This window comes from Mandrillus leucophaeus, unplaced genomic scaffold, assembly GCF_000951045.1.
Source record: "Mandrillus leucophaeus isolate KB7577 unplaced genomic scaffold, Mleu.le_1.0 Scaffold1315, whole genome shotgun sequence".
Lineage (NCBI taxonomy): Eukaryota > Metazoa > Chordata > Mammalia > Primates > Cercopithecidae > Mandrillus > Mandrillus leucophaeus.
The window spans coordinates 180,432-192,566 of NW_012101272.1; the positions used below are offsets into that span (position 1 = coordinate 180,432).

Sequence of the window (12,135 nt, forward strand, 5' to 3'; positions counted from 1 at the left end):
TTTTAGTAGAGATGGGGTTTCACCATGTTGGCCAGGCTGGTCTCAAACTCCTGACCTCAAGTGATCTGCCCACTTTGGCCTCCCATAGTGATGGGATTACAGGCTTGAGCCGTGATGCCCAGCCTGAGTTAGAATTTTTTTAAATGAATGGTTGGAGATCGAGCTAAACGCTATAAAATGGCAGGGCTCTAATCAGCTCAGATTGTTTACAGTAGAAATGTACCCGAAGTCTTTGCAGTTAAATGATGAACTGTCACTTTATTTATTTATTTATTTATTTATTTATTTATTTATTTATTTATTTATTTTTGATATGGAGTCTCACTCTGTTGCCCAGGCTGGAGTGACATGGAGTGATCTTTGCTTATTGCAACCTCTGCCTCAGCCTCCTGAGTAGCCGGGATTACAGGCACCCACCACCACATCCTGCTATTTTTGGTATTTTTAGTAGAGACAAGGTTTCACCATGTTGGTCACGCTAGTCTCGAACTCCTGAACTCAGGTGATCCACCTGCCTTGGCCTCCCAAAGTGCTGGGATTACAGGCTTGAACCACCACACCCAGCCTAAACTACCAGTTTATATCAGTTATAATTTTTTTTGGTTTTTTGAGACAGGGTCTCACTTTGTTGCCCAGGCTGGAGTGCAGTGGCACAACCATGGTTCACTGCAGCTTCAACCACCCGGGTTCAAGTAATCTTCCCACCTCAGCCTCCCAGATAACTATGACTTCATGTACATGCCACCATGTCCAGTTAATTTTTCAAAATTTTTGTAGGGATGGGGTTTTGTCACGTTGCCCAGGCTGGTTTCGAACTTCTGAGCCCAAGTGATCTACCTGCCTCAGCTTCTCAAAATGCTGGGATTACAGGCATGAGCCATCATGCCCGGCCTCAGTCATAACGTTTTTTTTTTTGAGATGGAGTTTCCCTCTTGTTGCCCAGGCTGGAGTACAATGGTGTGATCTTGGCTCACTGCAACCTCCGCCTTCCAGGTTCAAGCAATTCTCCTGCCTCAGTCTCCCAAGTAGTTGGGATTACAGGCATGTGCCACCACGCCTGGCTAATTTTTTGTATTTAGTAGAGACAGGGTTTGTTTCACCATATTGGTCAGGCTGGTCTCGAACTCCTGACCTCAGGTGATCCACCTGCCTCGGCCTCTCAAGGTGCTGGGATTACAGGCATGAGCCACTGTGCCTGGCAGTTATAACTCTTAAAGCAACACGAGGCTCTTGGTAGCCTGATTACAACCAGAAATAATTATCACTATTTTCCACAGTACACTCCCACGAAGTTTTTAGTCCTGCCATAATGTTGGTAGTAAAAAGAATTAACATTTTCAACTTGTTTTTTGGGGTTTTGTTTTGTTTAGGCAAGGTCTCAATCTGTCACCCAGGCTGGAGTGCAGTGGTGCAATCATAGCTCACTGCAGCTTCAATTTCCTGAGCTCAAGTGATCCTCCCATCTTAGCCTCCTGATAGCTGAGACTGCAGGCGTGCAATTAAAAAAAAATTTTTTTTTGTAGAGACTGGACCTCACTATGTTGCCTAGGCTGGTCTCAAACTCCTGAGCTCAAGAGATCCTCCCGCTGCAGCCTCACAGAGTGTTGGGATCACAGGCGTAAGCCACTTCACCTGGCCTTGATTCTTTTTACGCTCAATAAAAATGTAACTTTGTCTTCCTGTCATGGCCAGAGTTAAAATACAGTCAAATAATAAAGACCTCATAGAGTTAAAGCTCACAAAACTGATACTTAAAAATAATTTATTAAACAAGTATTGCAGGCACTACAACAGGTCTCAAGATATAGTGGTGAGCAAGAAAAACAGGATCTCTTGCTTTCATGAAGTTCAATTAGGAAGTCCTATTGAATGATGAGACATTTTTCTTTGGGGCAGCAAGTTACTTTCACTTAGTGGTAAAAGGGCCAAGAATAGTTCAGGAACTTCTCATCCACCTGTCTACCATTCTACACAGCAGCACAGATCTGGAAATGGCCCTAGGCCAGGCACGGTGGCTCACACCTGTAATCCCAGTACTTTGGGAGGCGTAGGTAGGGGGGTCACATGAGGTCAGGAGTTCAAGACCAGCCTGGCCAACATGGTGGAACCCCATCTGTACTAAAAATACAAAAATTAGCCGGGCATGGTGGTGCCAAGTCCCAGTCACTTGGGAGGCTGAGGCAGGAGAATCGATTGAATCTGGGAGGCAGAGGTGGCAGTGAGCCAAGATTACGCCATACTACACTCCAGCCTGGGCGAGAGTGAGATTGTCTCAAAAACAATAAAAGGCCCTATACAGCATCCATCCATGGAATTCTTTCAAATTCCCTATAGCTTGTGCTGTCACTTAGTTGTTATCTAGTACCTGGCAAGATGATATTAGGGGAACTCATGTTTAAGGAGTTCATGGAGACCTCCTTTTGTAAATACTGGCTTGACTCCTTAAGGTTGAAAATTTGGTCATTATTCTGTTTAATCTATTACTGATAAAAGTTATCACATAACCCAGTGTCTGCAAATGAACTATAAAAAACACCTTAGAAATACAAATGTATAATATAAATGTATACAAATATGGTATATGTTTACAAATATGGTATACATTTATATTATGCATGTGTATGGACATATATCTGCATATTGTAAAATGAAATAGAATTTTTTAGAAATACAAGGGGATTGCACTGTGACTTCTAGGTCAAAGTTAATTCTAGGTGAGAGGGGGGAGAAACAAATATGCTGGTTGTTTTCACCTAAATTCTGATCCTATGAACTTAAAATTCCTTCTCATGCAATCATTTTGTCAGGGAATTGATTACAATGAATGAAATCCAAAGTGCTCAGGTCACTGCCTCTTCAGTTTAGTGTTTACACTGTGTAGGAGACACCATCCAAGAGGCTGTAAGGGTGACTAAGCAAAGGGAAGACAACTTCTGTTGGGGAGGTGGAAGTAGAGATTCAATGGAAATAAGGGTATGCATCATTTAACAACAAAATCAAGAAAATGCTAAGGATGAAAGAGGGTACTCAACAATCATGCTGAAACAACAGGCATAAACTAGGACCATGCCAGCAAGCTAATAGGTAGATGACTCTACTTTGAATATTAAATCATACCAGGAGCCAACTTTCTTAAGAAAAACCATGGATATCTAGGATTACTTGACTAGTGTAAAATACAGTTGCCTGAAGAACTGTGTCATATCTAAATACTATCACAGGCCCCAGCTATCTCAAACTGATAAGAGTATTCTGCCTTTTAAAAACAATCATTATTGCCCACATTATTAGTAGTATTAATGTTAATAATATTGCACGCCGTGTCGAATAACTGCTTTTTGCTAGGTATGTGCACAGCATCAAGGGAGCCGGAGGGAGCTTTTACCCAACCTCATGAGGAATGAATGAAGGTAGGAATTGGCCAGGATAAAGTGGAAGAACTTCCAGATACACGGACCAAGGTAGAGCAAGGGGCAAGGGCACGGGTGACAACACAGAGCTTTTGAGAATCACAAGCAGTCCACTGGTCTTCCTGCAAGGCAAGATACACCCAAGGACGAGCTCATGCCTAGGGCATGGCCAGCCTTGGAAGGCTTCAACCAGTGAAGCAGAGTAGCTAATATGTTACTTAAATGAATCACTGACAACAGATAGTAGAAATTGTAAAGCCAGTTAATCATACATTAAGTATTTTAGGCTATTAGGCCAGGAATGGTCAAAACAATGTTATGGTAAGCCAAAACCAAACTCAGGGGAGCACAGAATGGGGAGGAGTGGGGGTTGTACCCTGCTATAAAACTCTAGGCTAGGAAATGCCAAGATTGTGTGTTATTAAGTCTAGGTGAAAAACTTAATCCCAGTAGTCCCAAATACCCAAGCTAGAGAGGTACAGGAAAGGACTGGTCAGCAACATCACTCCAGTGTTTTAAAAACTCAAAGAGTACATAAACTTGAGCTTATTTTGCCTGTTTTAGGAAATAAAGGAATATAATGGTACATGGGGATTTGAAAGAACCACGAACACATCAGAGAGATCTTCTGTTAGGTTGATTTATAAGTGCTGCTTTGGGCAGTTACACAGTTTGTTTACAATGAGGAGTTATTTGACTTTGAACATACTGTACATGGCAATTAGAAGTTGTCATGACAAGAGAAAACCATAGCTGGCCTGCCACAGCCAACATAAGAACCAGAAAACGGTAGATGAAATGAAGGAATAAAGGTGGGGTTTATTTCTTATTATAAAAGAAAAAAAATAATTCCTCAGCAGTCTTAACAAAGACATCAGGATACAAAATTACAAGTGTTTTGACTCCAGCCCTGTCCCCATCTCCTCCAAGAGCAGAGGTAGGAGACAGCTGAAGCAAACAAGCAATTCTGTAAAAATTACCTAGAAACCCTATAAATTTGATTAAAATCTAAACTTCTATAATTTTGCTTTTTAAAAAATTTAATATCAAAAGGCCTGCTTTAGTGACATGCTGTTGCTACCAGAAAATAACCCCAATACCCCCTCTGTCAGTAACATGCTCAAGTTGACCAGCCAACTCTTATCTCTAAACCCATGTGGACAAGTGTCTGTCTTTTAAACCAAAGCCACAGAGATCAAGTGACTGCTAGAAACGTGTTAACTAATCCAGTGCCCACCTTCTCCAGAGGGTGGGCAGGGCAGAAACCCAGAAGTGGTCATGAGGACCTAACCCCAGAGCACCATCTTTCTAAGCACCACCTCCCTCACTCCCTACTCAAAAGGAGATGCTTGGTTTCTAATCCGGACTATTCGTCTCAAATCTGGTGCCCCGTGACCTGGATGGTTTTTTCCTTTAGCAAAACACACATAATCCACAAAACCATACATATAATTTTTTGTCTTTACATTTAAATATAAAAATACTATTCTGCTTTGTGTGATAAATCAAGGACCAAGCAACATGAACCTTTTCTTCTTTCAAGGTAGGGATATCCATCAGTTTATACTGAGCTTCGTGTTCAGAGCAGGGCATTTAGTCCCAAGCCAGGCTAGTCCCACAAGCAAGAGACCAAAGCCATTCTCTCTGATTCCCAACCCCTACCTTCTCTCCTAATTCCCACTTTTAATAGAAAAGTTGGTTATAACTTCTTAAGAAAAGTTTCCACCACAAGGGCAAGTCCTAACCTAACCAGAGGAAGTCAGGTCTTCCCCTTTCAGCTACCTCGAAGAAAAGTCCCCCTCCTGCAAACGTGTTCTGTCCGGATAGCTATGCCTATTGGACAGGTGCACCCCATTAAATGGAAGCAGTGGTTATGTTTCCCCACCCTCTTCCCCACTAATGCACTAAAAAGCTTCAGTGATAGGGAAAAAAAGGAGGGTAGGTGTGAAGAAATTAATAACTTGACCCATCTCTATCCCAGCCAAACAAAGAAAGCAAGATTAACTGGGCACAAGGAATGAAAAAAACGACCTTAATATTCCACCCTTTGAGTTACAATTGGGACAACTGGGAGAGGGGGAAGAGTTGGAGTGGGATGAAGAACTAGGAGGGGCTTGACAGCTAGAGGTCTAGTCCACTTAGTTTTTGTACTGGAAGGGCTCATCGCCGGTTTCATTGAGAAGACACGTGCGGATGAGGGCTTCTGTCACCGAAAAGGGGTCACAGTTGGCAGAGGGGCGACGGTCTTCAAAGTAACCCTTCTTCTCCTGGCCAACAGTCCGGGGAATGCGTATGCTGGCGCTACGATTGGCTACACCAGCAGAAAAGTCGTTGATGTTGGAGGTTTCATGGAATCCAGTTAGGCGTCGGGCATTGTCCAGGCCTCCCTTGGGATCATAGGCGCGGATGTGGTACTGGTGCCGCTTGCTTAGTTTCTCAATGGCCTCCTCGATGTACCTAGAAGAAACAGAAAAGATGGCAGTCCAACCTTGTCTCCAGGTATGGAGCCAAGAATGAAGTGCACCAAAATATGATACCAGTGGTACAAACACTTCATGAAGGCAGTGGCTTCGTCTTCTTACCTGTGTGTCTCAGTGGTCAGAACAGTGCCCGACAAGCAGTAGAAAGTATTTGTTGAAAAGACCAATCATTTGAAACTTTCTCCCCCTCATAAGCATTAAGCTTATCCACATGCCTGTATTATTAACTAATTTAGTTCTAGAAGATTTTCAAATGCATGAATTTGTCAACTTTTCCCTGTCACGACATATATATGTCACAAATATATATTATATATCAATGTTTATATAATGATATATGACTAATAATTATTTGTTATAATTTATATAATAATTATCACTGTGAATCAGAAGTATTACTTGGTATTTTTCAAATAGGAACAAAATGAGAATTTGAAGTCAAGTGTCAACAGCTAAGGTACGTCCAGACTGAGAAGTCAAGTTTACTTAACTCTGGTAAATATTTGCAAGTCATCCTGCAAAGGAGACTTTGCTGAGAGATTGATAAGTCTCTTCCCAAGTTTTCTGCCACAGGAGATTAAAGATGGCCCCAGCAGAAGGTACTCACTTCAGACCATTCTCCTCCCGCATGGCCTTGGTGCTGAAGTTGGTATGGCAGCCTGCACCATTCCAGTTCCCAGGAATGGGCTTAGGATCAAAGGTTGCTATCACTCCAAAGTCTTCACACACACGATGCAAGATGAAACGGGCCACCCAGAGATGATCTCCCATGCTGATTCCTTCACAAGGTCCAATTTGAAATTCCCACTAGAAACGAGAAGCTTGGTCATTAAAAAAAGCCAACTGCTCACTCCAACTCAGAAGCTCCTAAACCTGTTCTCTTCTCACCTCTACTCCAACCCATTCTTAGGTTTTGGGTTAGTGAGTGGTGTATCAGCAGCCCTTACTAGCAAAAGTCCTATATGCACCTACCTGTCCTTCATCATTGATGGACTGGAGCTATATTTACCTGGGCAGGCATGACCTCGGCATTAGTCCCCGCAATCTTGACTCCAGCATACAAGCAGGCCCGGTAATGGGCCTCCACGATGTCCCTGCCATAGGCTCTGTCTGCTCCCACACCACAGTAATATGGACCTACAAAAGCATCAAGACAAAACGCTAAGAGTCAAGAAATCCAGAGAATCCCAAAGTCAGAGATCAGAAGGCCCTTAAGCCTTGCCCTCTTGAATCACTATCCTTGCCTTCATCTGTAGGTACAGGGCAGGGGAGGGGCAACAGGGGAGTTCCTCTTCACCTGTGGGGCCAAAGCTTCCCCCTAAAACCTTACTTTATACATTTATATCCATTTTTGGACTTTGGTGATATGAGGGCTGTTTTGCCTTTACTGTATTATTTTGCTTCTTGATTCAGAAAGTCACTCCCATCCCTGGGAAGGGGCATTCTGGAACAGTTAAGACACTTCTGGGAATTTCACCTCTAACCCAAGAAGACTTACCCTGGGGCCCCGGGAAGCCGTTGGAAGGCCAACCAAAGGGGTGCCCATCTGTCCCCATGAGGGTATATTCCTGCTCCATGCCAAACCAGGGGTGCTGGTTGCTCACCATGTCCATTATCCGTTTACAGGTGTGCCTCAAATTGGTCTCTAGAAAAAAGAGTGAACAATACGCCATCAGGGATCTGATGCTGAATACCGATGCTGATGGGAGAACAGTCTTTGGATTCTATACAACTGAGGTGTGCACTATGGGCTGAAATGACCCAGTATAGGCCTTCTTGGGATCACTGAGTCACTGAGTCAGAAAAATGAGAGAAGCTATAACTGTACATCTGTAGGAAGACTCTGCAAGACTTCAGTTTTAACTAAACTCAGTTACAACCAAGTCACATGAGAATGGATTTAGAACAGGGCAACTTTCACCTTATCTGCATTCTGGCCACCTCCCAAGCACCAAATGCCAGGCACTTAACCCTCTATTCACAAGACAGCTGCTTCTGGTTGTTAGATTTATTCTTCATTTCTCAGACACTTGGAGCCATTCTATAGTTTTTGAGAATCATTTGTCCATTGGTTTACATTTGTCCTGGCCTACATTCCAGGCAGGAAGGCTGTTACTGGGGACTCCAAGACCGGCAAACAGATCTGGACAAATCAAATGCTATTTTATGCTACCAACAGACAAGACCATAGAAAGATGGGCCATATTATCTCTTCCTCAAAGGAGAAGTTCAGGGGAGAGGCTCAATCACTCAGATTCTTAAAACAGTCATGAAATAGCCTAGTCTTCCCAATACTGATTGCAGAATGTCTCCTCCCTCCCCTTCACAGCATTCACAGATTGAGGAGAGGAATCTATAGCTGTGCTATACATACCTGCAGGCCTTCGATTGTACTTGAAAACTTCACACAACACCAGCTTGTTCGGGTCCTTACGGAAGGGGTCCCGAAACATGGCAGCAGGCACGAGATACATGTCACTGTTGGAACCTTCAGACTGTAAAGTACTAGAGCCATCGAAATTCCACTCAGGCAACTCTGGGGCAAAAAGAGGGAAAATTACATTTAAAACGTACAGGAGCTTTCCAAGCAATGCAAATACAGCCAGCCCTTCACTCACCTTCCCATCTCTAAAGATCTCTTTTCCAGGAAGTTATTAAGGCATAAATGCCATCATTAATATGTATACCCTGGCACCTGTACCTGATCCTACAGCCCTTCCTATCTGAGTTCCAAGTAAGACCACTGTACCACTTCCTTAAATACATCAGACACTCCCTTCCCAAATGTCTTCCAGGAGACAAACTGAAGCATTCTGTTACCATTACCAGCCTATCAGTCACTTAAAATACTGAGATAGTGAAGGATTCTGATTCTTCCATTAGGCAATGTGTCGCTTCCTTCTTCTCATGCCCCCAGTGTATTCTGGCAAGTAATGTCCTTATTTGATAGATGAGGGAACAATTAGAAGGATGACTTACTCAAGGATGTTCCCTTATTACCTATCCACCTTTCCCACTGTTTTAAAGACTGTTTTGTCTCTCTAGCTGACTGAGTTCTCTGAAGGCAGAGACCAGACCCTCACTTTGTATCTTCAGTGTCTGTGAACTATCTGCCACATAGCAAGTACACAATATAGGCTTTGTATTATGATCATTCACTTATTCAAAAAGGAAAAGTAAGCTATCCTAAACTAGGTAGAAGGTGATACTTGGCCCCTTTCTGGAAAAGGGAAGACTATGGCTTGTTTTAGACTGAAAAATGAAGGTCACAACTGTAATCTAACTGTAGCTCCTAGAGGGATAAGCAATTAAGACAGTTTAAGAATTTCCAAAAGTGCCATCAACTAAAAATCAGTCCTATTTGAAAACCATTTTAGAGCATTTGCTTCACATCTAGAAGCCCAGTGATGTGAGTATTAAGTACAGTTTTCTAAGAGTTTGTAAACTAGATGGCATTCTCAGGTTAGAGCAGTGGTTTTCTGAGGGTGCCTTAGAGTCAGGTAAGTGGGGATGCCCAGGTCGGCAATCTCTAAGCCCCATGCCAACTCTCCATAAACCAGACTTAGTTTTTCTTCAATACACTGGCCTACATGCACAATTCCATTTAAATAAAGGGTTCATTGTTGCTCTGCTTTGAGGCAGTGTAGGAGCTTAATGTTGACTGAATGAAGTCTGGAAAGCCCTGCCTTAGAAAAGCTTTACAAACAGAATAAAGAGGCCTAATCCAGAGGCTGAGTCAAAGGCCCACCCCTCTGCAGATCCCACCCAGCGTGTGCTCCACTCCACATTGCTGTCTCACCTTCCACACACTTGGGCTCACTGTCCAGGGTCCGGGTCTTGCAGCGCAGTCCTTCTCCAGTACCATCGATCCAGATATACATGGCCTGGACTTTCTCACCCTGAGGCAGGGACATGTACACCTGCTTGATGCCTTTATTTAAGTGGGAACTTGCTGAGGTGGTCATGGTGGAAGGTGTTCTGGAGAGAGAAAAAAGATAACATTGTTAACGCCCACTCCAAACTGATTCCCTGCAAAAATGGCTTCAGAGGGACAACTGAATCAAAAGTTGTGAATCAAGGTGTAAGTGCCAACTCGTTCCCCTGTGGAAGTCAACACACAGAAAGTTATGTTTACTCACTCTTTCAGGGGGATTAGTTTTATAGTAGGCGAAAATCTCCTTTATAATAGGCTGTAAAACTGATCACCACCTTTTGAAGCAATTAACACAGATGCCTGCTAAAGAAAAGATCAGGACCTTGGTAGTAACTCAATGCCTCTTGCATCTCTGAGCTCAAAGGCTTAAGTTCCACAGCTACTGCAGATCCCAGGCTTCCAAGTTGGAACTTACACTTGTGAGGACTGTCTATTCCTTCAGTGTAGCTGAGGTAACACTAAACTATCCAAATACTAATCTATCAGAGGAAACAAACCAAACCAATACACAAATTTACAAAACATAGAACTTCTTCCAATACAAGTAAAATCCAGCCACAGAACAGGCTTGGCTTCCAAGGTTTCTGTTTTTCTCTTTGCCTTTCATCCTAGCTGTGGTCTTAATTGAAACCCACAGCCACTCCCCACCAAAAGAAAACCCACTACACATTTAGATTTGATGAAACAAGGTTACAATATATTTTTTTTAAAGGCTAGCAGTTTCCTACAACAAAAGCTGATTCAAACCAGATTCTAAGGGGCATGCTGCCATACTTTCCATAGGTCTCACGCAAAGTTTCACTTAAGATAGTGAGCAAGAATCACAACATTATGGAATTCCACAAGAAGACTTCAAGTAATTAGGAAATTTCCACTTCGAAATAAAAAAGATCTGGAATTTTAAAAGCCTTAAGGCATACTAATAACTGCCAACCACTACCACAAAACCTCTGAAAGAACAGAAACTCTGAAGCCACAACAGCCGAAGAGGAAACGTTCCTCCCTCCGTGGCCCAGGATGGCTAGAAAGGGAACACATTGTTCTCCTCCAACGACTAGGGCAACGTTCTGAAGTACAGTGGCAAAGTTTCTACGGGCAACCGTCCATGTTTGCCCAGCTGAAAACATAACTGCTTCTCCCTCTGACAGCCTCACCACCCTTCCCCTTGGGGAAGACCAACACCCCAATATTGCCTCTAGAAGATTCAGTCGGCCAAATCCTACTTCCCACCTCCGTCCCAGAACCCTTCAGCTCCCGCTAAAAGCTACAACCCACCTAGGCGGGCGGATCACCTGAGGTACGGAGTTCGAGACCAGTCTGGCCAACATGGTGAAACCCAGTCTCTCCTAAAAATACAAAAATTAGCCGGGCCTGGTGGTGCCCGCCTGTAATCCCAGCTACTCGGGAAGCTGACACAGGAGAATCGCCTGAACCCTAGAGCTAGAGGTTGCAGTAAGCCGGGAGCTTGCACCACTGCACTCCAGCCTGGGCGACAGATCGAGACTCTGTCGGTGGGGGGGGAAAAAAAAAAAAGCTACAACCCAATTTCTCAGCTGTCCTCTCCAACCTGTTACACCACCAATATCATGCACACTTTGTCCTAAGCCTGTTTCGGATCTCCTGCTCTTTTCCGTGAGCCAGTTGGATGCCAGCACTCTATCAACTGCTGCTGCCGTGGCGCCAAGTTTATGTGGGGGGCAACGGATTCTGAAGCTTTTAGCCGTTTCTGCAGCTCTCACCAACTCCGGGGTCGTCCTCCCTGCCCCCTCACTCACCCCAGCCACAGAAAGTCAAGCGTATTGTTAGGGTTGCCCTCCTTAGCCCTTCTCTTTTTGGAGTGGCGTTCGCGCCTCTCCTCTTTCTCAGACTCAAGCTGGTCCAAGCACCGGAGCTTTCTGGGCGAGGGCGATGGAGAAGGGGACAGACGGCGGTCGGCCCGGGGGGTGTCGAAACAGGCCGGTTGGTGGGTTAAGGTCTTAATCTTGACTCGAGATTTCTCCCCGGAGTTCACGGAGTAGGCGACGAAGCCGAAACAGTTGGAGGGCGACCCGGAGGAGTCTGACTTCTCGTCGTCTTCATAATTTTCATTGGTTGCTTTCTTCGTGAACTTGCGGCTGGGGGAGGATCCCCGCTTCCCGCCCCCGAGGGAGTTGTAATTATCCACTTTGAGAGCAGCCCCTTCCCACTGAAATGTCCCTAAAGCGGGCGCCCCGCCCCTCGGGCCCCCGTCTGAATCTCAGGGCCTCACGGAGGTGGCCATACCCCACCGCCGAGGGGTTGCGGGGTCCCCGGGGAGGGTGGGGGCGCAGGC

The 12,135-nt window shown here is 44.4% G+C and overlaps 1 protein-coding gene across 2 annotated transcripts; it reads right to left on the minus strand.

Moving 5' to 3' along the window:
- Window positions 1–4,034: 4,034 nt before the first annotated feature.
- Window positions 4,035–12,135, minus strand: GLUL (glutamate-ammonia ligase). Of its 2 annotated transcripts, none has more exons than XM_011972894.1 (7): window positions 11,600–12,135; window positions 9,690–9,868; window positions 8,265–8,426; window positions 7,389–7,535; window positions 6,900–7,027; window positions 6,498–6,697; window positions 4,035–5,867 (listed from the first exon to the last, which is right to left on the minus strand). In XM_011972894.1, exons 2-7 carry the CDS (start codon window positions 9,853–9,855, stop codon window positions 5,549–5,551), a joined length of 1,122 nt encoding a protein of 373 aa, XP_011828284.1. In that variant the 5' UTR covers window positions 9,856–9,868; window positions 11,600–12,135; the 3' UTR covers window positions 4,035–5,548. The 2 variants fall into 2 exon arrangements, with proteins under 2 accessions (XP_011828284.1, XP_011828283.1); XM_011972893.1 differs by having other exon boundaries at window positions 10,773–12,129.